The sequence below is a fragment of the Numenius arquata genome, chromosome 18 (genome assembly GCF_964106895.1).
Source record: "Numenius arquata chromosome 18, bNumArq3.hap1.1, whole genome shotgun sequence".
In the NCBI taxonomy this organism is placed as follows: Eukaryota; Metazoa; Chordata; class Aves; order Charadriiformes; family Scolopacidae; genus Numenius; species Numenius arquata.
This window is the reverse complement of record NC_133593.1, coordinates 8,635,188-8,662,955: the sequence shown is the minus strand read 5'-3', so window position 1 is coordinate 8,662,955 and position 27,768 is coordinate 8,635,188. Positions and strand designations below refer to the sequence as shown.

At 36.8% G+C, this 27,768-nt stretch overlaps 2 protein-coding genes across 3 annotated transcripts in view; one reads left to right on the top strand and one right to left on the bottom strand.

Annotated features, from left to right (window-relative positions):
- The window catches only part of ASPA (aspartoacylase), an 83,549-nt gene extending 74,406 nt beyond the window's left edge, over positions 1-9,143 (top strand). The window contains exons 3-8 of one of the 2 annotated variants that reach the window (XM_074160739.1): positions 937-1,189; positions 3,622-3,817; positions 5,010-5,103; positions 5,874-5,981; positions 6,876-6,985; positions 7,530-9,143. In XM_074160739.1, coding sequence (XP_074016840.1) covers positions 937-1,189; positions 3,622-3,817; positions 5,010-5,103; positions 5,874-5,981; positions 6,876-6,985; positions 7,530-7,742 — 974 coding nt within the window. In that variant the 3' untranslated portion in view covers positions 7,743-9,143. Of the gene's footprint in view, positions 1-926; positions 1,190-3,621; positions 3,818-5,009; positions 5,104-5,873; positions 5,982-6,875; positions 6,986-7,529 lie in introns of both variants that reach the window. The other variant, XM_074160740.1, reaches the window with a different exon arrangement.
- Positions 9,144-11,210: 2,067 nt separating this feature from the next.
- Positions 11,211-27,098, bottom strand: TRPV3 (transient receptor potential cation channel subfamily V member 3). The gene is made up of 17 exons (XM_074160738.1): positions 26,980-27,098; positions 23,594-23,698; positions 21,852-21,938; positions 20,688-20,845; positions 19,843-20,019; positions 19,496-19,636; positions 18,768-19,048; positions 17,851-18,027; positions 17,446-17,604; positions 16,879-16,980; positions 16,235-16,308; positions 15,116-15,281; positions 14,535-14,601; positions 13,885-14,156; positions 12,931-13,043; positions 12,225-12,295; positions 11,211-11,305 (listed from the first exon to the last, which is right to left on the bottom strand). Exons 1-17 carry the CDS (start codon positions 27,096-27,098, stop codon positions 11,211-11,213), a joined length of 2,364 nt encoding a protein of 787 aa, XP_074016839.1.
- Between the last annotated feature and the right edge of the window lie 670 nt (positions 27,099-27,768).

Sequence of the window (27,768 nt, the reverse complement as noted above, 5' to 3'; positions counted from 1 at the left end):
GAATGCTTTCAGCAATGGAAAAAATCAAGTTGTTGGCTAAGGGTTATTTTGGGGGAGAACACAACTATTGTCCCATTATGGTCTATACCTGTTTCCTTTTCAATAAGAGATTGCAGAAGTTAGAAGGGCTGTCACTGACAAAGTTGTTCAATGTGTTAGAGGTCTGTGTTAGCAGATCCAGAGGCGGAACTAGAGACAGGAATACTTGGTAAGTCAGTCGTGGATAAATTGCAATTTAATTTCAGCTCGTGTTTCTTCTCATCACTGTTCTTCAGATACTAGAAAACAAAAAAGGTCATACAAGCAACAACATGCTTTGAGGAACTCAGCTGTTCTTGGGGGTTTTTTTAGATGAAAGTACTTGATGTTTCAGCATTATGTGTTGATCAAGAGCCTAGATATGATTCATATTTTACTGGTTTTGCTCACTTTAAAATCATTCTGCCCTTGTTGTGAGAACACAGTATTGTTTATGTAATGTAAAACATACATGAGCATACTTGTTACACCTAGTTCGCAATGCAAAAATATGACAGATATTTAAGTGCATTATTAAAGTTTACATTAAAAAAAGCCTTTTCATACTGTCATTAATACAAGATCTACCTATAGATCATATATTAATAGAGATTGCCTGTAGAAGTTAACTTTTGAACTGTGTGACCGTACCATTAACAGACTTGGGGATATGACTAAATACGGTAAGTGAAGGGGAGGTCTCCTGCAGAGGGAGGAGTGTCAGGACAGCAACTCCCCGCCTCCCAAGGGAAGTCTAAAACCCTTAGAGAGATGTTTATTCACTTTCATTCACATCTGACCTAAAAAGCCTTAAACAGTTTCCTATTAAAAGAGTAAACAGACATTTTTTTATTTTTTCGTGGGGGACAAAAGTTTTACTTTATCATTATTTTCTGTTTTGCTTTCAGCAATTCTTAGAGCTGCTGAAAAGCATGACTTCCTCTTCTGTTGTTGATAAACCTCCGGTAAGACGGGTTGCTATCTTCGGTGGAACTCATGGCAATGAGTTATCAGGGGTATTTTTGGTCAAGCACTGGGAAGAGAATGGAGCTGAGATTCAAAGAAGAGGAATGGAAGTGAAACCATTTCTTACCAACCCAAGAGCCGTGAAGAAGTGTACTAGATACATTGACTGTGATCTGAACCGTGTGTTTGACCCTGATAATCTTGGGTAAGAATAGTTTACTTTCTGTTGTCTTACTTTCTGTTTTCTAAAGTTGTAAGGAGCTTCCTTTCCAGATTAAAATGTTAACACAAGTTCCACTACTATTTTAACTGCAGTCACATAACTGAAATTATTGACCTTTAACCCAAAAAGAACAAATTGCGTGAGTGTTAACAGATTAATTTTAAAAGTACTGCCAGTAGAATGAGTCTCAAACCAACATATAATCTTAAAAACAGCATTTTAAATTAGTATTAGATTAGCTGTATTTATGTAAACGTAAATATTGCTGTTCTGAGATACAAAGTCATTTTTTCTCATGTCTTCCTGTGCAATTCAGCTTTGGAGCTCTTCTGAATGCAATTATACTTGCAGGAAGATAGCAGATAAAAGCAATTTAAAGGTGGACATCCGAGTATCTGAAGGAATGTCATACAAATCAGGGAAGTGTATTTGATTTCAGTTATATACAGTGAAACATACAAAACTTGAAGTGAGCTAAGTTAGAAATAAGGTATGGTAAAATGATGGCCACAAAGTCTCACTAATTTAACTGGTTCATTATTTTAGAATAAATACAATCTAAAATTACTGTAAAACAGTAACTGCTTTTATATTTTTAATGGGATTTTATTTTTCTCCGCTTTTGAGACATCTGTTCCAGAGGTATAATGTATAAACATTCTTATGCTTAGTATAGTTGCATGCTAAACAGGTAAATATGTCAGAAAAGCCTTAATAGTAAAGGTGAATATCACTGAAAGAAATATATATCACATATTTTGTAAGTGTGGTTATTCTTACCCTGCACATATTTTCATCTGCCTTTTCCGCTTAGAATTTTGTTGATTATTGTATATAAGATAAACAGACTTTTTAACACGTAACTGTTGAGGCCATTCTTCTAATTGCTTACTTAGGAAAACATCTGGAAAAAAAAAGTGGTTTTGTTTGTTTTCAGCTGCTTTGAACATAAAACACTTGACAAAATAGCAGGTTAAGACACTTGCAGGTTGTCTTAATTTTTAAAACTAATACTCCTCAGTATATCCTGTTAAATTACCCAGTCCTATTACAACACTACTGAATCACGTTTGGAATAGCTTCACCTGATCCCTTTAAGTGTAGACCCTTCAAGATTACAAATTATTTATAAAATAAGAAAAATGAGAGTGAAATCCTGATACTACTGAAAGTAAGGCTGGAAGTCCCATTGGCTCCAATAAGAAGCATTTAACAGTCTTACGTGAAGAAACCTTGAATTTCAAGCACAGAATTAAAGAATACAAAGGCAGATTACGTGATACATAGAATCATAAAAAGAGGAAAAGGAGCTTGAAGGGCTCACATAAAAATTCTAATCCATCTCACATCCCACAGTAGGTCAACCGCACGTAGACATTCCCAACAGATTAAGTCTTACCATTTCTCACACTCCAGCAGCGGTGATCCCATAATTTTCCTCATCGGCCTCTTTTGATACTTAAATATCCATGCAGTTAGTAAGGTTTTTTTTAAATACTAAAAAAACACCTTTCTTTATGCAACTTAATACTGGTGTTTCTTAGAAAATTAAAATATCACCAAACTGGAGCTGTATTGAGAAAAAAGCCCTGAATTTAGCACAAAAGATACTAGGCGTTTCTGTATTGTACTTGGGTAGTATCCCAAGCCTGTTGTCAAAACCAGATTTGCTGTCTATGCAGAACAAGCCTGAACCTGCAGCAGTTTTTTACACTTTTGATACGTAAGAGATTTTTGTGTCATACATCAGTTTCCTACAGAGCCCTTATACCGACAGGAAGCAGATTTCAGACCTTTCCTTAGGCTAAGACCATTTTTTCAAAGTGTAGTACAGCCGTAGTCACCTGAGATTACAAGTACTAAAACTCTGGAGGAACAGAGTTGAGGTATCAAAAGCTTTTATGAGCTTTGAGGGTCAGGAGGGCTCACAACAAGAGACTGTAAAAGTCTGATCAGAATATGAGAAGACAAGAAATAAAGCAAGTTACAAAAGATGTTGTGACTGATGTCCAAGGTAAGAGGGCACGGACTGAGATCTCAATACTCTCTTCAGCAGGAGGTGGATCCAGTCTTGGAACGGGTTTAAGTTGTTGATAAATTTTGAGGTAGTTTTCTGCGTAGGGCTAAATTTGGGGATGTAAAGAAATAAGAGAGAAGTAAATAGTCTCCATCTAAAATCAGATCAAAAAATTCGTACTACCCTTCTGCACAAGATATATAATAGTAAGAGCTGTTTAACAATCATGCTTTTTTCAAGGACAAATTAATCAAATTTTAACAGTTCGGTAATTAAATAGGTGATTTCAACTCCAGTCAATTATGGAATTAAAGTAAAAAGAAAAGGGTATACAATATTTTGTTGACTGTAAAGCCATGGAATGAGTTCACTAATTTCTTTGTACTGATATTAACAGCAGGACAGTGATGGAAGATATTCCATATGAAGTGAGAAGGGCTCAGGAAATCAATCATATATTTGGTCCAAAAGGTAGTGATGATGCATATGACCTTATTTTTGACCTTCACAACACCACTTCTAACATGGGTGGTACCCTTATTCTTGAAAACTCCAGGGATGACCTTACAATTCAAATGTTTCATTATATCAAGGTAAAACCAATTTAAATGAACTATTAAAATAGATTATTAATTGTAACGTTGTATTACCATATATTATTGTGTAGTTTCTTTAAATATACTAATATTTATTCTGCAAAACTGTTTAAAATATTTCATCACATGTAGGATGGGGTTTTTTAATCAGAGATAATTAATAATTTTGATTATAACATCAGACAATTCAGATTTGAACTCATCATGATCTTTATGTATTAAAATGAATGTTAGTAAGACTGATGGGCAAAGAGGAATGCTTAGAATAACATCGATGAAAATGAATGTAATTTAATCTGCTTTCACACTGATCTGTCAGGAACTTGGATAAATTTGGGTCACACACGCTAAATAGTTAAACATTAATTTTATGAAATAAAGACACGGAAAAAATAATGGAACTAGGTAATGACAAATGTTCCCTTCATCAGTATTTATAGGAACAGTGATATGTCTCTAGAAGCTGTTTGATTCTGCTGTTTCTGAAGCAGATAAGTGTCGGTAGAGGGAGGTTTGCAGAAGTGCTGGTTTAAGTGTAATCTGGTTGAAGGACTAGTGACCTAGACCGTGACTGATGAAATCAAGGTTAGGGCAATGGTGTGGAATGTTAATTTTTTTTTTTTCCCCCTTAGAAACAAGGTATATTTTAACATTTGATTTTTTTTCTTATTACATGTATCCCATTTAAATGTTTTTAAAATACTCGAGCTTAGAAAATTTATGACTGAAATTATATGAAGGGCAATGGCAGGCAGTCATCAAGAAAGAGGCTTGAAATAGGTTTCTACATCAAAAAAAGGTTGAAGTAAGGCTTAATTCACAATCTACGTCCCCGTAAAAGAATCTAAGTCTAACACAAAAAATACTTGAAATCTGCTTTTTGGTATTTTGATTCTAAGTTTTGGAACACTGATCAGTAGATTTTTCTTCCTGTTGGCAAGTTAAGACTAGAACTGTGTTCTTTGCTGTCGCAAAGTTCAGTGGAGCATGCCTGGCTTGAGTTTATGGAAAGGAGACCAACAAATACAGCTTTGTGTGTTTTCTAAAGATGTCCTACTTCTTTGAGCGCCATGAAATAAAGGCAACATATTGAAGACATTGTGTAAATCACTTCTGCATCAGTAATCTTTTGTGGCACAACATTTTAAAATATTTGCATAACAAAGACATTTTTAACCAATCTCCACAGAACGCTTTGGCTCCAGAACGCTGTCCTGTTCTGCTGATTGAACATCCTAGCTTGAAATATGCAACAACTCGATCTGTAGCAAAACATCCTGTTGGTAAATATGAAAAATAAAGACTATTTTAACCCACCATAAATTATTTAAAAATACATCTCTTCCCAGATCTGTTAATTTCATTACATTATACAGTGCTGTGATCCCCAGCAGCTATTTGACATTATATTTGCCGAATTAAATGTATGTGATTATCTTTTCTTCTGAAGAGTTCTGATTTATACTTGGCTTCCAAAATACAGAAGCCAGATGGAAATTCTTAAACTCAGTTAACCCACTGCTTGCAGAAAATATTTATAATATATGAGGATAAGGAAGTAACGGCTTTGGTAAAGAAATGTTTACTTCCTCTAAATAAGCCTTGGCTGGAACACTGGTTGTTAGCCAAGAAGAGGAAAAGAGAAGATGTGATAAAGGAATGGAGAAATGACGTTCCGCATGGAAGTGGTTAACTTTTTCATTTATGGAATCAAAACCATAACTACAGAAAAAATCATTAGTTTGCTTTTCCTATTAAACAATAAGTTCTCTAAAATGCAGCATGGAAAAATAGAATGAGGAAAAAAATAAGAGAAAAGAATATATATAGTGACCCTTTTTCTTACCCTGGTAGCACATTCAAAAATGTACACATGGTTCTTTAAACTGATCCTGACTGGCGAGCGACATTTTCTGCTTGCCTTACAAAGATCACATAACTTAAAATTCCTCTGAAACATAAAACACAGACCCAATCAGACATCTATTTCTGCTGTGTAATCTAAACATGATAAATTATGGCTATATTAATAATCTCCCTCATCTGCTAACAGGTGTGGAGGTGGGTCCCCAGCCGCAAGGTGTTCTTAGAGCTGATATTTTGGACAAAATGAGGAAGATTGTCAAGCATGGCCTTGATTTTGTGCAACTTTTTAATGAAGGTAGAGTAAGTAATGAGAGAACATAGCCCCCTGTGTCCTGTCAGTGGACTAGCTCAGGAGATTATGTTCTTTTTAAAAAATATGTTGGGCTACAACATTTTACAGATAAACGGGGAAGAGGGGAGGTGGGGTGTTCTCTAGACCACCTAAGGGTGGCATCAGAAAGTCGTAATTTCTGTCTAGCTCTTTTGGGTAGCTTCAAGGATAGTTCCTCTTTCTGAGGATTCAATAACCATACTTGATCTTAATCTTACAGTTGCTTTGAGAATCTGAAATACTAGCTAAGAATATTTCTATAGTAGTATGTACACGGAGAACAGAAGTGATTAATTTACAAGTCTTCTGTGCATTGCTATCTAAAATTAAAGTAGGTTTTGTAAGATTGTTACACCTGTGTATAACTGTGTACTGTCTAAAATACATACCGACAAAAATAGGTGCTTAAATTCTTTTAGAGTACATTTTGTCAGTGGGCTCTTTTTGAAAGTAGAGAATATAGTTGTGCACATCAGAATCTCCATTATTGTGCTGGAATGGTAAAGATTAAATAGCGATAAACATTGTGTTGTGCAGCACTATCAAACACAGGCCTGTCGATGATTTCTTCATCTAGAAGATACATCTTTCTAAGCATACAGTGAAAAGTCACATTTCGGCACCAAATTTAGATCTGGGCTTTATATGCTACAATATGTGACTGGACCATCTTTCTGCAACTGAGTTTCCAGGGGACAAAAATCTGGAGCTGGACATTTTTATGATACATGAGCTAATCACTAGTGTGACGAGGTACAGCATAATGATTTAAGCCATTCTAAAAAGAATAAATAACGCATTGTTCTTTTTAACAGGCAGCTGTTCATTTTAACACTAAATTACATTTATTGTTTCTAGGAAAGGAATTTCCACCGTGTACAATTGAGGTTTTTAAAATAATGGAGAAAGTAGATTATCCCAGGAATAAGAATGATGAAGTTATTGCTATTATTCATCCTAAACTGCAGGTAAATTCTAAAATAGTTTCCATTTATGACCTTTTATAAGTATTCCTGCGTTGCTTCTGCTACGCTGTAGTATTTTTTAGTAGTAAATATTTAAAATGACAATATTGCCAGTGGGTTTATTGAATACTTTAGACCCTCTCTATGGTAAGTTCTGTCACTAAAGTCATACAGTATTTCAGTAACTGACTTGGGAATTGCTGAATCTAAAATCACTTTTGAACCTAACACTAAAAAGAAAAAGACAACAGGTTATCTCATATTCTAAAACATAACTCTAATTTTGAATTCTAAAATGAGGGTCTGTTTTTAATCAATTATGAGCACGTACAGTTTCCTTTTAGTTCACCTTTACCAGTGAATTCTATACAAGCTTGAAAATGAGGGCCAGAAAACCGAAATTACATCCTGAAGATTAAAAGGATTTCTTTTTAATGTTTTTGCCGTAAAATGCAGAGAATACAATTGCTGAGCATAAACTCAGAAATCACATGAAATATACAAAAACTGGAAAGTAAATATTTTCTATTTATTTTCATTCTCTAAGGATCAAGACTGGCAGCCACTGAACAATGGTGATCCTCTATTTTTGACTCTTGACGGAGAAGTAATTACGTATAAAGGGGACTGTACAGTTTATCCAACATTTATTAACGAAGCTGCATATTATGAAAAGAAACAAGCTTTTGTAAAAACAGTAAAAATTAAACTCACTGCAAAACACATCAGATTGTCAGTCTTAGACCAGAACAATTCTTAGAGACTTATTGCAGATTTTCCCTACAAAAAGTGCTTTTCTCCTCTGTGAAATCCAGTGTCATTCATGGAATAAAATAATGCAGAATCTAATTTTAAAATGTAATTTAATTAACATTGCTGAGCACTTTTAAGATGAGACATACTGTCATAATGCTAGTTATGACTGCTGTTTACTTGTTCTAATAGAGTACTGTAGATGCAAAGAATCAATATTTTTATGAAGTTCATTAGCTATATAAAATTATTAAACAATGTACTACGTAGGGGTTAGAGACTATAAAAATTATATCCAGCGTCATATAGAAAGATGCTTATGCACAAAACTACATCATATAAAAAAGTTACAGCATTTCTACTTCATAACTCAGGCCTCCAACGACCATCACTTTTTAAAATGGGGTGATCCTTGAAACTAGTTCCTCAGATAAACTTACAAAATATGAGACAAAGGAAAAGCTAGGGAGAGAGAGAGAGAGTAAATATATATATTAAAATGCTATTATATTATCTGCATATATGACTAACTTCTGTTGCGCTGAAGTGGAAGCCTTAGGGTTTGTTCTGGTTTTCTTTTCATACTTAGGAAGATATAAAATAAGCTAAAAACATGATTTTTGAGAAAAATACACTAAAATGAAATGGAAAGCTTTTTAAATTTAAAGTATTACAAGATTAATTCAAGCTTTTTCTGATTTAACATTAATTTAAAGGTAAAAAGGTTTGAATTTAGAAAGGGTCTAATAGTCAGAAACATACTGGAGCAATATTCAAATTCCGGAAAAAGACGCACTGATGCCATGGAAACTTTTGAAGAAAATTTTTATTGCAATGGAGACAAGAAAAATGTATAGCTTCATAACTTTCTGGGTGCATCCACCTACTGCTTATAGCATTTTCCAAATAAAATTGTAATCAACTGTTGTACCCCAGAAGTTTTCAGTGAAGGCAGCAAGATTAGGTAAAAGGAATGCACAAATCATACCTGAGTATTTCAGAATGGAAATTCAGAAGAATTCCGTATGGGGAGACTTCTCAGAATCGTGAGACTGACTTGTTCTGTGTTTGTAGAAAGCACACCTGTCAGAGTAGCTGAAAAAGAGAAGAAAATGGGGATTTAATTCATTTTCTAGAGTTTTTAACATATTTGACAGTAATTGGGGACAGAGAAAACATTAAGAACTTTGCATAAGGGTAAAATAATTAGCTATTTACTGAAAGATTCACTGTCTAGATAACCCCCAAATTCTATCCTTTGAAAATCAGTATCTTCCTTATTTACTACTAAGCCAAAATCCTTTTTTCCTTGATTTTTGTAACTCTCCTGGCAATGAAATAAAAACACAAGACAAGAATGTTTATTGAATTACAAGTTTTATTTCTTTAATTTAAATAAACATTGTATAAAAAGTACAGAATGATTTGCTGTAGTCATTATTCATAGTGTTGTTGATAAGACCCTTGAGACAGGAGATGTTACGTGTGATCTGGCAGGGCTCTGTGGCCACAAAAGGAGGGTATTTTCTCAGTGAGGAACTTTTAGAAACAACCTCCCAGTTTCTTCCTCAGTTTTATCATACAGTTTTGTACCCGGACATTGACACAGCACATTCCTTATGGTTTTTGTGCCTTCCCTGTTTTATGGCTACATCTACAGCGTGACCTCAGCACAGCGCAGAGACACCTGAACTTATTTTCAGTGACAAGTCTACCCCCAGCAACAGGGAGCACAGCACAGGCTGGTTTGTTCTGGTTCCTGAGTATATGTGAAGAGGTATTTTTCTTTTTGTACGAAAACTGGCACTCAAAAGAATCCAAATGGAATTGCATAGTCCTGAGGCAATATTCTTTGTTGGCAGTTTCAATGCAGAATTAACCAGCAAAGATGAAAGATTCCAAGACCACAGGAATTTTTCTTCTCATACTCACACATCCTACGAAGGTGGCCAAACAACGCTCAGATATTACATTGGTCTATTGATGCGCATAAATGTCTTTCCCCTCACATTCCTATGCCCTGTGAAAACATAACTGAATTGAAGATTTCAGTTTGATCCCATCCATCCAGGCCATACAGGGTAGGACACACGGGATACGGCATCTAGAGAAGACCGGTCGGGCAGTGAGAATCGCGTTCACCATCCCTGCAAACAGCTTTGCGCTATCCTTCCCGCCAGAGCGTTCCCTCACGCTCTCTTCTGTGGTAAGAAAGTCTTTTGGATCATTTTGCCCACAGGAGGCTTGGCTGTAAGAATCCAACGCAATTCATATTATCATTCACACACAGAACAGAATTCACCCGAGTCTTTCCTAAATAGCACCTTTGAAACAGGCACCAAATGACTATCTATGATGAAAACCCATGACACTGAAGACACGTAATGTATTGACTGAAATTTAAAAGTACATGGAACAAATACTTCTTTTTATACATATACACATAAAATAGAAAACTAAAAATATAATTCATTTTACTAGGTCATCACAGGTAGTGAAATAAAAAGTGCTACAGAAATGCATTACATAGTCCTTGGCATAAAAAAACCAAAACAAAACAACCAAACAAAAAACTAGAACACCTTAAAAGTCTGCAACTGTATTGCATTTAACTTATTTTGTTCGTTTGGGGAAGAAATACTGACTTCTTATTTTCCTGAAGTGGTTGAATACAGAAATTAATTTACTTCTAAATTGGAAGACCTTCCACAGGGATAACTTATTTTTATGCAGCCAGATGCAACAGCGTGGAAAAGCGGAGTGGGAAAAGTAAAGACCTTGTGACTGGAATAAACTCAGAAATATTCTCCGATTTTCTGCCCTATTATTGTATGGGAATGAATATATACATAGTAATAAATAAAGAGCAGTAAACACCATATTATACCCTAGGGGTTACACACAGGGAAACAGATCGGGCAAAGCTAATGAGACCTGAAGAGGCTTTTCTCCAGCTCGGTGGGATCAAGCCTCTGATAACACTGACAGACAATACAAAAGCTTCAAATGTATCCAGAACATCGTTATTTCAAAATAACATACTTCATTTAGTAGTCTTCAGAACTGAAATGCCTTTCTTTTCTCCGCGACAAGAACTTAACGTTTTTCAGTGTACAAAATGTTTCTCATGAGTTAGAGATTCCAAAGACAGCAGACTGGGATCACGATGATCTTAAATTTTCCACAAAAGGAAGAAATATCTCACATTTGACCTTTTTTTTTTATCCAGTAAAAAGTCTAGAGCCAAGTTTGAGCAAACTTGGACAGCAACGGTTTTTGAGAGGCTCAAAACCGAACCAGTGAAATAGTCCATTTTAGTTTAGCTGCCTTGATTAAGTGGGTTAAAGTCATCAGGCCGTGTCACTGGAAGTTTGTGTCCCAGCTGGTTACAGCTGCCCAAACACCAACAAAGCTTCCAGCATCCACTGCTGATGCCGTTCACCTCCCAAACGACCACGTATCAAATGCAGCACAACTAAACAGAAGTTTCAGGCAAATCATCCATTTCTTCAAAGGTATTCAGGGTGTTTTTGCTATTAGTTCTTGAATTATCTTGAACTTTGCTTGGATCTGCAAAAAAATGCGTTATAAAGAAAACAGGATATGGTAGAAACTGTACATGCAAGACCAAATTTTTGCACGTCTATTTTTTGTTTAAAAACCATGCATTTATTTAAACAGTAAGTTGTCAGTTTACTACCATATCTTATACAGAATTTTTTCTGTCTGCTCCTTTTCATTATTACTGAAATCACTCCACTAAGCAATATAAATGCCAATTGACTAATTAACTTCAGAACAAGTCTCCCAGATCCTCATATGCCCCCATGGTAAACTCTGAGCCCTGCTGCCAGAGGGACATCTGACACCTCAAAGTTGGGTCATTTCTCTGTTACACTTCCAACCCTGTCAGCAGACGGGTATCTCGAATTTCCTGGTCAACATTCAGGAGGGGCAGTTTGTCATCTAATACACATCGCAAAACATAAACGTGACCCTAGAACATCTAGGGTTAAAATCAGCAGGCAGTACCTGGGTACAGTGTTGTCAGGCAAAAATCAGTCCGATTTCTTGCCAATTTTGCAATGCTATATTTAACTATTTAAGACTGAACTTACTTTATGACAACTTTTTCAAAACAATATTTTCTGTCTATTCGAAAGTTCTCCGGCCTTATACCATTGAAATGCCACACGAGAATGTAAAACTCAGATCAAGCATAACTGCTTAGAGAAAAATAAAGAAAAGGTAAAACTACCATGTCTTGGTGCCAAGATGTAAATAATGAGATTTTGTAACCAACCCTCTCTCAAAATCTTTAAAAAGAATTAACACCCCTACCATATTAGCTATGAGTTTCCCTAGCAGCAAAGTGTGGTTGAATATCTAGATTACAAGAGTTTATATTTTTAAAGGTATAAAGCTATATCAAAGCATTTCTAAGAACAAAACAATTTCACAAACACGGTGGTGTAAAATTCCGCAGTACCTGTTGGCCCTGGATCTTCATTAATAAATGAAACGTGTGTTTTCCACTCGGTCCATTTCACTTCATTAATCCTGTTTACATTGTATATAAGTTGTGTTATTGTTATTAGCATGCATTATCTCCCAGCCGCAGAGCTGCAGCTTCCCCTTCTATTTTTTCATTCCTTTCTGGGATTGTCAGACTTTACCATCAACACCTGCTTTGCTAGTACTAAAAGGCTGAATGGTCTTTTGCAGTGTCATGTGCTATATGAAGATGCTATATGAAGTCTTATAATGTTAAGACTACTTTATAATTTCACACGTTATGACTACAGTCTCGAAACTCACCTTAAATATTTTTTTCATAAAACAGCATATTAATATATTCTTTAATATGGTAATCAATTAACAATCAATTTAAATATAATTACTCCTTAGAATATTACGAGTGTAATTTACTGCAAGCAGACTTGATACTTGTATATTAAAAACATATGACATTGAAAATCTGTTTTGTTACCAAAAAATTGTCTACATAAAAAGCCTATACATTTCCCTTTTCTTTTAAACAATTGGTCACAACTGAAAAAAACCCCAACAGATTTTTGTACACCTAATATAATCTACAGAGATGTAGAAATATTTTAAAGAGGCTTTTGAGGAGAAATAAGCTTGAAGGAACATACAGAGCAGAATCGATAGCACAGTATTCCAGCTTTGTTTACCTTAAACACACCCTGGTGTCATTCTCAGCCACTTTACACCGTTCTCCCAGTTGGAATTTTTTCCTCAAACATTTTGGTAAGAATTTTTCAAATTCCAAAATAGTTCTGGCTCTCTATTAACAATAAATAGTAACAGGAGTATGGTTAACTGTATTCAAACGTGTCTGATTCATTGCATGTACAATTTGCAGGCTCCATGGTTCATTATGACATGTTAAACCTCCATCCACCATCCATAACCAACACTGACTCCAACAACAGCAAATAATACAGCATCCCACTCATTATTTGGCATCTGCAAATAGGTTGTCCGCAGCTTTCTCTAGTTAGCCCCACCGCATAGGGCAATCTCGGAGAAGAATCAAGAAATCTCACTCTAAACTCGGTGTTTTGGGTTTAACGCTAACACCTTCATGCAACACCCTGCCAGAGGGACATAGATAACCCGCAGGGGGATGCTGCCCACCACAGAGAGCAACTCCAATCCTAATTATGACTGCGTTCTCAATGACAGCATGGGACTCAGCTGTCTAGACTTGGTAAAAGAGCAGACTCGGATAAGGTGTGAGGAATCAGAATGGACTCATGCACTGCTCAGACTCAAGGGATGCAATAGCAGAGCGTGCTGTGCCACGGATTTCTGGGCAGATAATGAAACACACCTTCCTGGTGACGTATCAAGGGGAATGAGTGCCATAAAGGTACGTGACAGGGCATGAGGCTGAAAATCTGAGCTGTAAGATTACCTTTAGCATACTTGTTAATTCTAAAGTTATTATGATATCCCAATACTAACATTACTTACTTCCCTTATTTGTACACATATACAAATGGGGGTTGTCATTGTTAATATCTAACCCATTCAGTCAGCATGACAAGTTACCCTAGGTACAGCTCAAAAGATTTTAGCCAAGGCATCTATACTTCCCGAAGAAAACTAACTCGCAAACAAACCTGGAGTTTCCAGATGTGCTCACTCTCTTTAGAAATGTCTTCCACTGTTTCTCCCATTAATGCAATCAGCATGTTCAAGAGAAGAACAAAAGTCAACACAACGTAAGTTATGAGGAGCAGAAGAAATAATACAGGATACTTTGAATTTTGCTGGATCTCCAGGTCACCCAGTCCCAGGGTGAGCTTAAAAAGATCCATCAAAACAGGTCCCAGACTGCTGTTGGAATGGCGGCATTCGTTGCCGTCTTGGCAAGTGTCAAGTGCAGCAAGAGCTGAGAAGAAAGCATGAGAAAATTTTAATCACAATAATGCTTTATGTATACATGGCATTTTATCCTAAAGAATTCAAAATGCGCTGCGTCATAAAGAGCTAGAGCTGCCCAGCAACACACACAGCAGCAGGTAGAATACACAGTACCAGGAAGCAGAAAGAGCCCAAATCCAAATGAAATTGCAGGCAATTAAGAAAAAGCCAAATTACTTATCTGTTCAGATAGTCTCTGGACAGTTTAAATCTCTAAACATGTTTTTTTATTATCCAGAAGAAACCCCAACATGAGCTCTCATCATGACAACAGGGTTCTTATTCATAATAATGCTAAAATTTTTACTCACACAGAGCATCAGTGCTTTTCTCCAGTAATATTTACCTACGCCAAATCCCAGCAAAAACACGATATAGACAACTAAAAATTTTATCACATCTTGCAGGATGACCTAAAAATTAAATTAAATATTTATCAGAAAGTAAAGCTGAGAACTGGTTTTACGCTTATGAATTCTGCAGGGATATAGGTGTGGAACACACTAAAGTATCAGATTACTTTGATTAAGCAAACTGTTGTAGTCTCAAGTGAGAAACCCAGAGAAGATTTAGGTCTGTTTTTTTTATCTCATGACTGAGAGCCTGGGGTGTTGTGTACTTCCAAAGATGACTAATTCTGTACAATATAGACATTACAGCAGATGATGCAATTGAATAGTACAACTACATTAGCTGAAAAACCACAAATTACTTACATATTTGATATAAAATACTAATTTTAAGATATAAACTAGTTTCTGACATTGAAGTTATGTAGTATATTCTGCTGAAATAATACCTATAAACTAAGACATTTCAGTATGAACTATATAATACATCTAAATTGCTGAATATGCTTGATTGGGATCATATAATAATAAGCAAATGTCATAACAAAGCAGGTAAAACAAACCAAACCAAACTTGCCTTTTGAATCATAACACTGTAAATTCCCATGGACTGGAAGCCTCTGGTGAAATAGAGCATATTGGCCCATCCGAGGGCCATTGCCAAAACAAGACACACGAGGTGTTCTTTGTAGGAAAACAAGTACAAAAAGACAGAGAAGATCACAAGCAAAGCTTGTATAAAACTGTTAAAAAACAAACACACGTATGTAAAAGGGGAATTACTAGCGTAAAACAACATAATCGAAAAATACGAAAACAAGATTTCTTTGCTTCAATTCTGATTTCATACTGCATTCTATTCTCCCCTATGAACATTATTTATACTACCTATAGTCATCTATCTTATCAATAAAGTATAATGGTATATTAACATATTAGGATGATATTTATTAAAGCTTATTTTAAGTGAACTACTCTCCCCAAAACAGCCGGTCAATGCATATTTTGCTGACAACGACATTAAGAATTCTTAATAGTATCTTTGAAGCCATTTAATTCAAGCTTTAGCTTAACGAATTGTTAGAATCATTATAGGTTTTCCATGAACAAGGAAGACACTGGCAGAAGGTGTGATGTGCTGCAGTAGGATGTAGACCGGACTCTCAGCAGCACAAGATGGGTATCGGTGTGGTTGTAGGAGGAGGAAGAAAGGTAGAGTTAAGCCACCTCTCTTTTTATTGATCCTACAATCACGTGCTAGAAATGAGAGGGAATCGTCTGCGCTTTATCTAGGCCAGCTGATGGGATACTCCCTTCAGCCACCTGAACCAGCTTTATGCGATTTTCCCTTCCTGAAGGAGTCAAACAGAGTGTGAAACTGGGTTATTAACTGGATTTCTTAAACGCATTTCTCTATATAGAGCTCTAAAGAGATACAGCATCAGGAGAAGCTAAAGACAGTGCTGTACTTTGGAAAAAAAATCCACTCTGTACACATCAACCCCCAGTATTGTTACTGACCCGTGCAGCCATTAGTGTGTGTTACGAGAAAGCTGTGTGTAAGATTACACCCATCCCTCTAAAAATTGATAACCTAGAGAGAAAGTGAGCATCTGCTACAGGAGTACATCCTCTGCAACCATGAGATCGATAAGCGTTTTATATATAGTATAAAATATATGCATGACAGACTTACAATGCAAAGTGGAACCACGCATCAGAGAGAATTGACTGCAGGTCTGAGGGCCGAAGCAGAAAGATGGCTACACTCTGTGTAGGCAGATATACAAAATACAGAAATGATAATAAGAGAAAGCAAGCCTCAATATTGATTTTTTCAAAATAATTTAAGTTGGTCTTCTAAAAAAAAAAATCAGTCTACTGACAAGATTTCTAGAATTATAAATTTTTTTATAGGGCGGTAACTTCAGAGTTTAAATTCCTGTCATCTCTGGCATAATTTAACAGTTAGTTACTGTTTTTAATTTCTTACATTATATGGTAAAAATTATACTCTTATTTTTTCTGTTACAAGTTCTAATTCCACAGCATCCTTAAAGCCAGTAATTTGACAAAATCGATGTTATACAAATATCAAATCTGTCTTGAGAATTTGCAAGGAAAAAACCCTCATATTTGTTTCACAGAGCAATACAGTTCTATTCAAACACACATCCAGGCTCATTCTGAAGAAGTGATGTATTCTGCCAAAGACTTTCAGACATTTCACATCTCATAAATATATTCCAAACATACTGCCAAGATCATAATCAGCATATTCATAAATCTAGAGACGTTCTTTATCTATTTTGTTAATTATTTATTATTAAAAAGTCTTACCTCCTTTATGGCTAAAAATATTGCTCCTAACATAACCATCACCTGTCCCGATAACTGAAGCCATCCCACACCGCGGGTCAGCGCCAGTGGATAAGGAGGAGCCTGTAAGACAGGTCCGAAAGGAAGGACTGAGTTCCACACCTGAAGGGTGAAAGGTAAAGGAACAGGAATCCTCACGTTTGTAGCAATCTGGGTACCCAGTTCCTTCACTTTCACTGAGAATTTTCTTCATGGTGGATTTGCAGAATCGCCCCCCTAACGTGTATATTTGAAATGCCAGAAGTTTCTTTCTTAAAAACAAAAAATTCTCCCCAAACTTATAGAAAAATTTAACTATCTGTCTTTGTATTATGTATTTGTATTTTGAGTCACTTCCACAAAAAGCAAATTTCCTCCATTGCTGCTGATCTTCCTTCCAGATACAAAGACCTGATGTGGGAGAACCCAGTCTCTCTACAGCCAGATACTCTGATACCCGGTTTTGGTTTAGCATTTTAAATACAATGCAGGAAATACTATTGCATTATAAAGCAGTGAAATTTGCCGAGATTAAGTTGCTGTACTCACTTCGTTCTCATTAGGCCTGTGGTAAGAAACTAACGTTAGTGTTACATTGTATAGGAAATAAAAACAACATGACATAAAAAACATGTGTCGTGCAAACTTCTTCCATTTCATCCGCAGGAGTGAATTCAGAGGCTCCAAAGTCAGCATTTCGTGACGATTCTGTAGAAAAAAAATCAACACAATTACAACTTGAACTCTCTGCCTGTAAGGAATGGAGGTAATTTCAGGCGTATTCACTTACAGTTGACAATCTACAAAATACAAAATTCAACTTGCTCCTGATACAAAACTGAGAACCAAAAATTACTGTTTTACGAGTAATTCAGTCAACTGTATAGGCTAATACATCTGAAAGGAGTGTACTGCTTGAAAATATATATGTATTTTAGAAAAAAAGTAACTTACTCCAATATTTGTATTATAGACAATAATTTCCAAGACTGAATTGTTTGTGGTGGTATCTAGGTCCGTCAGATCGTAAAGAGAAGACTGAACAGGACCATAAGCCCAGTCTGTGAATTTTCTTGACAGGCTCCTGTTGGGCTTATCTCGTATCTCTCTGCTCAGGATGTATTTCAGAATCTAAAACATTAACAGAGTCATTTGTAAGCAGATGCATTCTTCATGCGAAAGGAGAAAGCACACGGACATACTTGCCAAACCCCTACCTTTTAACTATCACATTTGCTACAGAAGTGCAAGTCAATGTATTTGTAACTCTGTTACTCAGTAAGCAGTGTTAGAGATGACAGACATCTAGGGAATAAATACAGTATTTTTAATGCCTCTGGATTTTCTGTGAGAGACATTTTTCTAAATGATGAAAGCACAATTTTCCATAGGTTCACATTATATCTTCCTTTAACTTCATCAATTACTTTCTAAATTATCCCATTGTCAATTCTTTACCGCAATGCAAGCAGTTGATTTATGAGAGCCAAATTCTACAGCAGCGTAACAGAGCAGTTCCAGTGAGTTTTCTGAAATTATTCAAAGATTGTGTAAGTGTAGTATTGTAATAAATGCAGAATTTCTGAGTTCCTGTAAGACAGAAGGGTTTGCAAGGCTGTTTTTAAACAGCGCATGTATTTTATACAGAAAGGCGTTGTTAGAGGGAAACCTTGAAGGGCAGAAGCAACATTGCGATAGAAATATTTGCTTGTATTTTGAACAGAACTAGCTTACCAAATGTTATTGATGCATAGCACAGCATAGCCAGAACAGAAAACTACCTCTCAGAGCACTAACGTCTGAGCACATAGTTGACCTTGACTCTTTCTCCATGTTTCATTTCTCTTAGATGCTACTGAAATAATACCCACCTCTAATTTCCCAGTTTTTGCAGCCAATTGTAGCGGTGTCAAACCATCCTTATTCTTTGTTGTTTCCAAATTTCTCTCTTTACTTTTCAACAAAATCATGTCATACATTCTGACTACAAAGTCATTCTGCGTTTTAAAGTCCTCTGCCACAGTAACTAACGCATGGAGGATATTGTTTCCTCTGGAATCCTGAGAAGTGATGTTAGTCCTGGTATTGTCCATTAGCAGTTGAGTTATGTCGGGTTGATTGGTACATGCAGCCAACGCCAGTGCAGTTTCACCTACAAATTTACAAAACGTAACATGTGTTCATGCTTTATTACAAGCATCCAAATCATATTATAAAAGAGTGACTGTGTTAAGCATCTTAATAGACATTAAATTTACATATTGATTGTACTGAATGTATCTCTTGTTTTATAAAAGCTTAATTTGAAAGAAAACATTATTTGCAGAAAATCTTCAAAATCAAAATGGTTACATTTTATTTGGCATTCAGCATTTACAATTTTTTTATAAATGTTTTACAATTATTTCTGAGTGCTTACAATACATTGCACTCCGGCAAGTTACTTTAACAAAAGGTACTATGCCATTTTTATATCTCGTGATGTGAATTTCCTAATCTATGTTTGGTTACAGTAATGATTCACACTTGCCTGTCTTCCACACCATCTTGTTTGGCTATTCCTTCCTAACTTTTCCAGAGAGATTGCATTTCCACTTACCAAAATAAAAGCCTTCATGCTTATGTTTGGGATTAAAGAAAATTCCCTGGGCATGAGCATTGACATCAGCTCCTTTTTCTATAAGGCTCTGAGTGATTTCATATTGTCTTCTTTCAATGGCAATATTTAGAGCTGTCTGGCCTGAAACAACAGACACAGGTTTTTAGCGTCGAATCTCTTAAGCTCATTAGGAAACATTAATGATATTTCACAATGGGTAGCACCAGTGATAATGAATAGAAGTTGTTTTAAGAATTTAAACCATCATTAAAATGTTTGAAGAAAACATTACTTTTATGGATGGTATATTTAACCATATACCTGAAATTGGTATCAGATGGCAATACCTTTATATGCCTCTTCTGTGTAAGCTGCATTGATAAATCTCTCCAAAATACCATTTTCTTCTGCAAAGGAGAGTAGCATATTCACTATCTCATTTGTGTTTTGGTTGATGTTCAGCAGAGCCTTCATCAGACAAGTTTTGCCAGTATCTGAAGCTGTGAATTTTTTCATCAGATAATCTACAGGAGTGAATTTTGAGATTAGATCATCATTATTCATTAAAGCGGATGGAAAATAATTCTAATCCTTTAATGTTTATTAGGGGTGGAACCTGACATATATAGAACATAAATTACTTGCCAAACAATTACTCCATCCTATTCACTTCGTATGTGAGCCATGTATACTTGGTGAGATGATGCATTCAGAGATGTGGTACTAATTAATAAAGCAGCCAATGCACTTGGTTTTTCTTTTGGACATCCCACTGCCACGGTAACTCCAGACAGACCCAGAACTCTTCCCTAACTTCCCTGCCTGTTCTGCCATGCTGCACACATCACACACCCCCATCTATGCCGCAATTTCGCTGCGGTTTGGGTAGAGACAGCAGCTCGGAGTCTCCTGCTGCAAAGGGTGGCATAGGAATGGTTATGGGAACACAGTGTGGATGGACCATCCGTGTATCATAAACAGGAGACAAATACCCTCCAGTGTTGCCCAGAGGCAGCAAGGAGGTGGCTTATTGAGTACTTTAAGCTTTCATTTAGAAATAGGAAATGTAGCATACATTAAATTGCAAATTCACAGGCAATTAACTGCTGCAGAGAGATATTTCCCCGTTTTAGACTGCACATACGCTGCCAGAAGAGCTAACGATCTCCCTTCAGGTAACTCCACAGCTTACCCGGCCCAGTCATGTTTGTACATGCGTTTGATCTTTCCTTCAGCTCTGCGAGCAGACACTGCAGTTCTTCTATATTCCCCTCAGATACCGCCCGAAATATGTATCTTTTCAACTTCTTCCGGGCACTGGTCTGCTCGGGTCCTTGTGATATATTAGCACTGAATTATAAGGAATAATAATGAAATTGCTGATTCAATGTACTGTGTTTTATTTTATTTTCTACGTAAAAGGAAAAAAAATACAATTACTTGTCCTAGACTACAGACACTTGCCCTGCTTCCATATTATCTTGGCATGGATCTCAAAACGTTTCTGCAGGTTGCTTATTTGCATAGAAGTGACTATTAAGAGAGTTCTTATAATAAAAATGTACATTTTTTAAAGTATTTTGGTTTGCATTTTTTCCAGTTTATCCATCCTTCTAGAACAAAGTCTAAGAAATACTTCTCTGCTTCTCTCATCTCTCCACAACTTGCTGACTTCAGTGCCCGAGTTCCCTGATGTTGCTCTCCAGCTGCACCCCTCCTACTCACAGCAGAAGATAATAAATATTATCTTCTCACATAACCTCACATCTTCTTACACAACTTTCCTGATCGCACACGATTCTGGAATAACAATGATTTTATACTTTACCCCCAATCAGAAATACTCCTAGCTGATTTCCTTTGGAAGTTTTTCCTTCATAATTAGCTACGTCTCTTCCCTTTCTACCGAAATCAACTACCATGACTATTAGTCCTCAGAAATGTTATGCAAGTACATTTTGTTGATTCTGTCAAGCTAACAGATATTTCTGGGCCATGCTTCACCTCTACAATAACTATTTTCTGTCTTGGTCTTACAAGAGTTTGATTTTGAAGGAAGAATGCATTGTATTGTTGCTAAAGAATATTGTGTCTTGCTGCGCATGGTGTTTAGGTCCCATGTTGTCATCTAGGAAACAGACATTATATATGAAGAATCACAGAATCACAGATGAGGTCTGAGAAAAGCAGAGGTAAGAGTTGTTTATTTCAAAATTTAGTTACTGAAGAATTAGAAATGCATGCACACATATGACCTCATTTCTAAAACATGGCAGGCAAAATAGGTAATATCCCACCCTATCATGGACTTAATCCATTGAAAAATTACTAAGAGATACTTCATGTCCCCACTCACCAACAACTGTCTACATTAGGGCTATATTCAGTTGCATCATCCTGAAGAGACTGTGGGGAATCCATATCTTCCCCGTTTCCAGATGCACTGTAGAAAACAGAAGAAGCGTAAGTGCTAAGTCAGGAAGATACTGGATGACATTTTAGCAAACTGCAGGAAGAATCAGTCAATACTAGGAAGCAGTATCTGCAGTAGAGCTGAAATTAGTCTAATTTGACACTGTGCTTTTTAATCTGATCACTTTATCTGTCCTGTGAATTTTAAAGTGAGTGGTAAAATTAAAGAGACCCACAGGATTTTATATATTTATTATATATAAAAAAAATCATTAGAATGCAACCTGTTGTGTGTTATTTCATTACAGATTCTGAAACTGTGGTAAGTTTTTTCATTTTTTTAAATGTTCACTGCTTTTTACGCAGAATGCTTAAAGCTTTACATTCTTCCTTTTCACATGCATACTTTGTCATCTGCCACAAAGCAAGTGCTAAATCAGTAACTGGGCATGGGTTGCAAGCACACAATGAACGTGATTTACCTAAAGATTTACTGCACAGGACACTGTAGGCAACTCAAGAGCATTTTGCAGCTGACTTGAATGGAAGCTTCAGCTAAAAGAAACTGAGGACTGGGCCCTAAATACATATTTAGGTAATAAGTTTACAGGATTTCAATCACATTGATATTTGTAATTGCTCTATGTCATCTCCAGATATTCCTGAAAGCAAAGCTGACTTTAAAATTAATTCATTGTAATTTTTCTAACTTGTATTTTCGTTTTCTGTAAGGTTCAGATTTGATGAACTATCTCAAGTGAGGAACTTAGGGAGCCTGAACTATTAGTTATTGACAAAACACACGTATGGAGGGTAATGCAAGGATTCAGTAATGCAAAGCTTCAGCATTGCTCTGCAGATATTCCCTTCCCTTTGAAATACAGCTGGTAGCTCAGAGTCCATTCTTATTCAGTCCATCACTTCTCTGCAGAAAACCGGGAGGAATGTGGTGACAAATCCTATGTGTGTCTTGTGCCGGTCTGTCTGTCCCTGAATGAGGGAGAAATTTGGATATCTCTCCTCTGAAACCAAAATAAGACTCAGCTAATTCCAGAAAGCTGACCAGACATCCATCAGACACAAAAACACTTGGCCATTCTGGGCTTATGCTAGATTTGATACATATTTCCCATATTCATAATTATTGGCTCTTAGTACCCCACACATTTTTAAAAATTAAGTGCACTCTTCCCAGTAATATTTTTTCTCTATTCATTCAGCAGAAATGGCTGCCTTGAAATATTTGCGACTCAGCACCTTCATGTTATTTGATTGTTAATGAGCAATAGAGGGAGGATGTCAGCACACAGCTGGGAATAGGGTTTGCTAAATTAAGCTGTGATCTTCACGCAGTAGAAAATACACAAACGGGTGCATGGAGTTTGTCCCAACATATCATAAATAGGAGGCTAAGATTTTTAAAAAAAAAAAGACAGTACTGATTTTAAATTTTTTAAAATCTGAGGCCTGATTTATTCAGTGTAAATGACAGCAGTAGATAAACTCAAAGATAAGTCATCTAGCAACAATTGACCTCCAATGGAGTTCTGTCTCTGAAGTGACCAAAAGCTAAGAAAAACCATGTGAAATTTTAGCTATGAGGTCTAAGGAGAAATAAGGAGTAGCTACTGAGAAGAAAATAGATATAATTGCATTATGACTATTGCATATGCATCTGTAACTTACCATGGACGAATATTTGAATCCATTGGTTTTGAAAAGACAGGGGGAGACGTATTATTTGGAGTTGCATTGCTTTCAAAACCATCAATCTCCAGAAAAAAGTGTGAACTGTTGAACACAGTGCATTTGAAAATATTAGTTTAAAAAAGCAAGCTCAACCATCACATAAGCAAAACACTACACGTACGTGGCTAGAACAGGGTCGACAATTTATATTTTCTGGCATATACCTAATAGAACGCTGGAACAGAGGTTTATCTACTTTCCCCTGGGGGGATCCCAACCTCCAACACTGTGCCCAGCACTTTCATGTTGGCAGATGGGCAAAAGATCCCAAGATATTTTTAGGATACATGGCATCAGGTCCCGACATGTCTAAGCAGCTACCCCAGCAGCCTAAAAACAGCCTTGCACCCAATGTCTGTGCAGATACCTAAATGTAAGACCAGACATTGATCAAGCAGCCGTACATGTATGCCTCCCCCCATGCATGTGCTTTTTAATCTACTGCATTCTAGTCCCTATTTCTCCAGCCAGGAGCCATCAGGATGGATCATTTCAAACCCATCAGCAGCGATAAAGATTAAGTCAGAAAGTTTGAAAGGTCACATGTTAAACCACATCAGGCATTTTCACCATCCAGGACTGAATGTGTAATCTTGCTAGTCAGTGCATGACATTTAACTATTTCTTTTCCCTATAAATAATTATTGATATTTATATTATTATAATAAATAATTATTTCTAGAGAAAAGAAATGAAATTTGAAACAACACAGAAAAGGGAACATGAGAAGAATAGGAAGATTTCGCCCTTTAGAAGCCTGCAGAGTTGAGAGACAAAATCAATGGCCTGGTATTACTAGATCTGATTAAAATATTGCTTCATTTCACCAAAGACAGAGGAGTTCCAGTGCTGGATACAGCGAGTCCCACATGGCCTATTGTTCAGAAACTGTCTTACATTTCTAAAACGTTCCAGTAGTCACCTGGAAAATGTTTCCAATTCACCTAATATTTATGGTTTAGACTATAGGAGTTTTCTTTCTTTTTTTTTAACTGCATCTTCCCCAAAGAATCCTGTTGAATTAAAGTATACACACTGGTGCTAAAATGCAGTATATTAGGACACAACTGAACAACCTGATGATACCTGGTAAAAATATCATTATCTAATGGCCCTAGTTCATCTCATTTTCCAACGTCTTGGAGATCCAAGTGTTAATTCACTGTGTGTAGTTGTTTAAATTTAAGTGACCTTTGAACATTTGAGATGTGCCTGTGAATGTATTCTAAGCAGGCAGCAAGTAAAATGCCACTTCTGGCTAGCAGCACTGTGTCCCTGAAATCACCCAAGGGGTACTCTTCAGAATACAGGAAAAAACTAGACAGAAACAGGACCTTTGCCATCACTTGTGCCACACTTGCCAGATTCACAGCTGCTGTAAATCACTGTTGTTTCACTGGGGTCTGGACTTGGCAAAGACTAAGGAGTGTAAAAAACATGTTCATCCCTGACCACGATGCACAGGAGCTGTCCCAACAGGCATACTGCTGTAGGAGGCCACAGTGAACCTCCAGAAAGCCAGAAATGCCACGCTCTGGGCTTTGCTGGACCATATCACCTGCCCTTGTCTCAGCAACAGCGTGTTCATGCTGAAGGTTTTGGCATCCAATAGATGTTCAGCAGCTATGAAGTGGGGCTTGTTTTGGAGGCTGACATACCTTACCTATCCTGGCACGTGGGTTATTTGGGGATACCATGGGGAGAGGAAAAAAAAAAAAAAAGTCACCACGCAAAGCAGGTGGAGAACTGCCAACAAATGCCCAAGTGCTTACGTGGCCATGGTGCACACTCTCAGGACACTGCCCATAAGCATAATCGGTCTCTGACAACGTTGGCAGCACTCCTCCCAGCCCGCCTGTCGGTTTTCCTGTTCCTAATTATATACTGTTAGTCCACCCAAATACCAGGACCTTCAAGAGTGGGAAGTCATTGTCTTGTCAGAAAGCGCATATCACCCATACGTTTTGTCAAGTGAGAAATGCCACCCGTGGAGGTGCAGCAGCTGCTTCGCAGCAAAGCAGAAGGAAGCATTTTGAAGCAACAGAAGTACGGCAGCATAGAAACATGTAATTAATAGGACATGTTAAACCTCTGCATTAAAATTCACGTGATCTTCATTCCTTATATTACAGGAATGTTGTGGGCCACACCCTAAGCTCTTGGTTGAGAGGTGGGAAGAACCCCAAAGTTACTGTTACTGATGCCACAAAACTGAATGGGAGATACGAGCTGAGGTAATTGCAGGGTAGCGTTTGCCAGTATTTGTTATAACTACACAATCTTTCATGGAATTCCTCCTTTTTGAAGTAGTAGGTGTATTGTGAGCTGTTTAGACACCTCATCTCCCCCTTATAAACCAACGAGCTTCTCCTTTTGAATTTAATGACAGGAAGACAAGTTGGGCCACCCAGGCAGTGGGTCTCAAATAACTAATGACACCATCTCTGTGGAAAGTGACTCCCCTGATTATTAAGAATTATAAATGTCAGAACAGCCACAATTGCTTAGGCCTTCAGAGTTTCAAAAATTGCCATAATAGCTAGTAATTAGCCACAGAGTGAAAAGTTTATGAATGAAAATTCATCCTCACTCTACAGCTGACTTCAATAGCATAGTATCAGGGATGATTTACTGCCTATATTTCTCCATTCATATTAAATACAAACCCTTAATCCTTGTATTATTTCTCTAGCATCAATAATGAATGAAAGCGAATATTTTATAAAATGAAATAATGAAGAAATCTTGTTAATCAGAATAATGAAAAATAGAGTGAATTCAGGTTTCTGTTTGTGGTGGGATTTTTCAAACCTCCTGCACTCCCAGCCCTTATTTTTTAATTCACCTCTGCCTCTCCGTGATCTGTCACGTTCCGATGTGAGGCTCAGTTTGAAATGCTCCCTTTTTTTCAAGGCCAGCACCTCTTACAGAAACCTGCTGTACACTGCCATGTGATCGCTTTAAAAAGATCACTCCACCTTCTCCTCTTGAAACTCTGACCATCATTAGACCACCTTCTTATAAGCTTATACAGGTATATCCAGTGGATGCAGAAAGCCCAGCTGATACAAGACACAAAAGACCCAGTGCATGAGTCTGATGTCTCTAGGACTGGTGTTAAATTTGTGCCATTAGGGCAAACATCATATGTGTTTACCAAGATTCTCTTCCACTTCCAAACAGCATAAACACATATTTTTTGAAGGCATCTTGCATTCATCAGGTCCCTCTAATTCATACATACCGTGCAAATAAAGATGTTAGTGATATTTCAGTGCAAATAAAACGGAGTTTTAGTGTTCTAGACTGAGCTCAAGTCCTACCTTTTCTTTGTGGGAGTGCTTTCAGTCGGCTTTTTCTCTTGCTGGTTTGAAGGGGGAATACCAGATGGATTTGTTTTCTTGCCCATTAGTGGAACAATTTCGTTGTTATCTTTAATCATGTTTCTGCAGTAGACAGATTCGCAGTTACTTAGCTCCTGTTCATTTGAAGAAAGTATAGTGACCAAATTGCCTGTTTACAGTCTCTTCACATGTAAACACACAAATCTTGACGTTTTTTCAAAGTTTTCCATTTTTCAGTTATTAAGCACATACACACCATTTTATGTGTCAAGGCTGGAGGATTATATTCATGACTGATTAAATTACATTCTAAGAAAAATGCCATTAAAAGTGATACCATAAATCCAGGAGAACAGTAAATTCAAGCATGTGCCTAAATTAAACTGAAGGGAGCCTGTCAATCACAAGGACAGTGTGTGTTATTTAGAGAAACAAAAAGAGCACAAGGACTTTTATAAGTAGCCCTAAAGTTTGTGCATATTTACAGTTAATCTAAGTAGCCTGCTCTTATCCAAGATAACTTTAGAAAAAGTGGTAAATTCCAGGAAGATCTGTGCAACGGATACAACATGTGAAGGAAAGTTTCAGATGCAAAAGGAAGTGAACACAGAAAAAGCCCTGAAACGTTTCACTGCATTAGAAGAGCAGAAACAAGACAGACAGACTCTGAACACGATGCCCAGGCTCAGCTCATCAAGGACTTTTGTCTCCTGGTGACGCTTCTCAACATTTCTTCAGGGAAAAAGGAAAAATCGTGCCTCTGCTGGA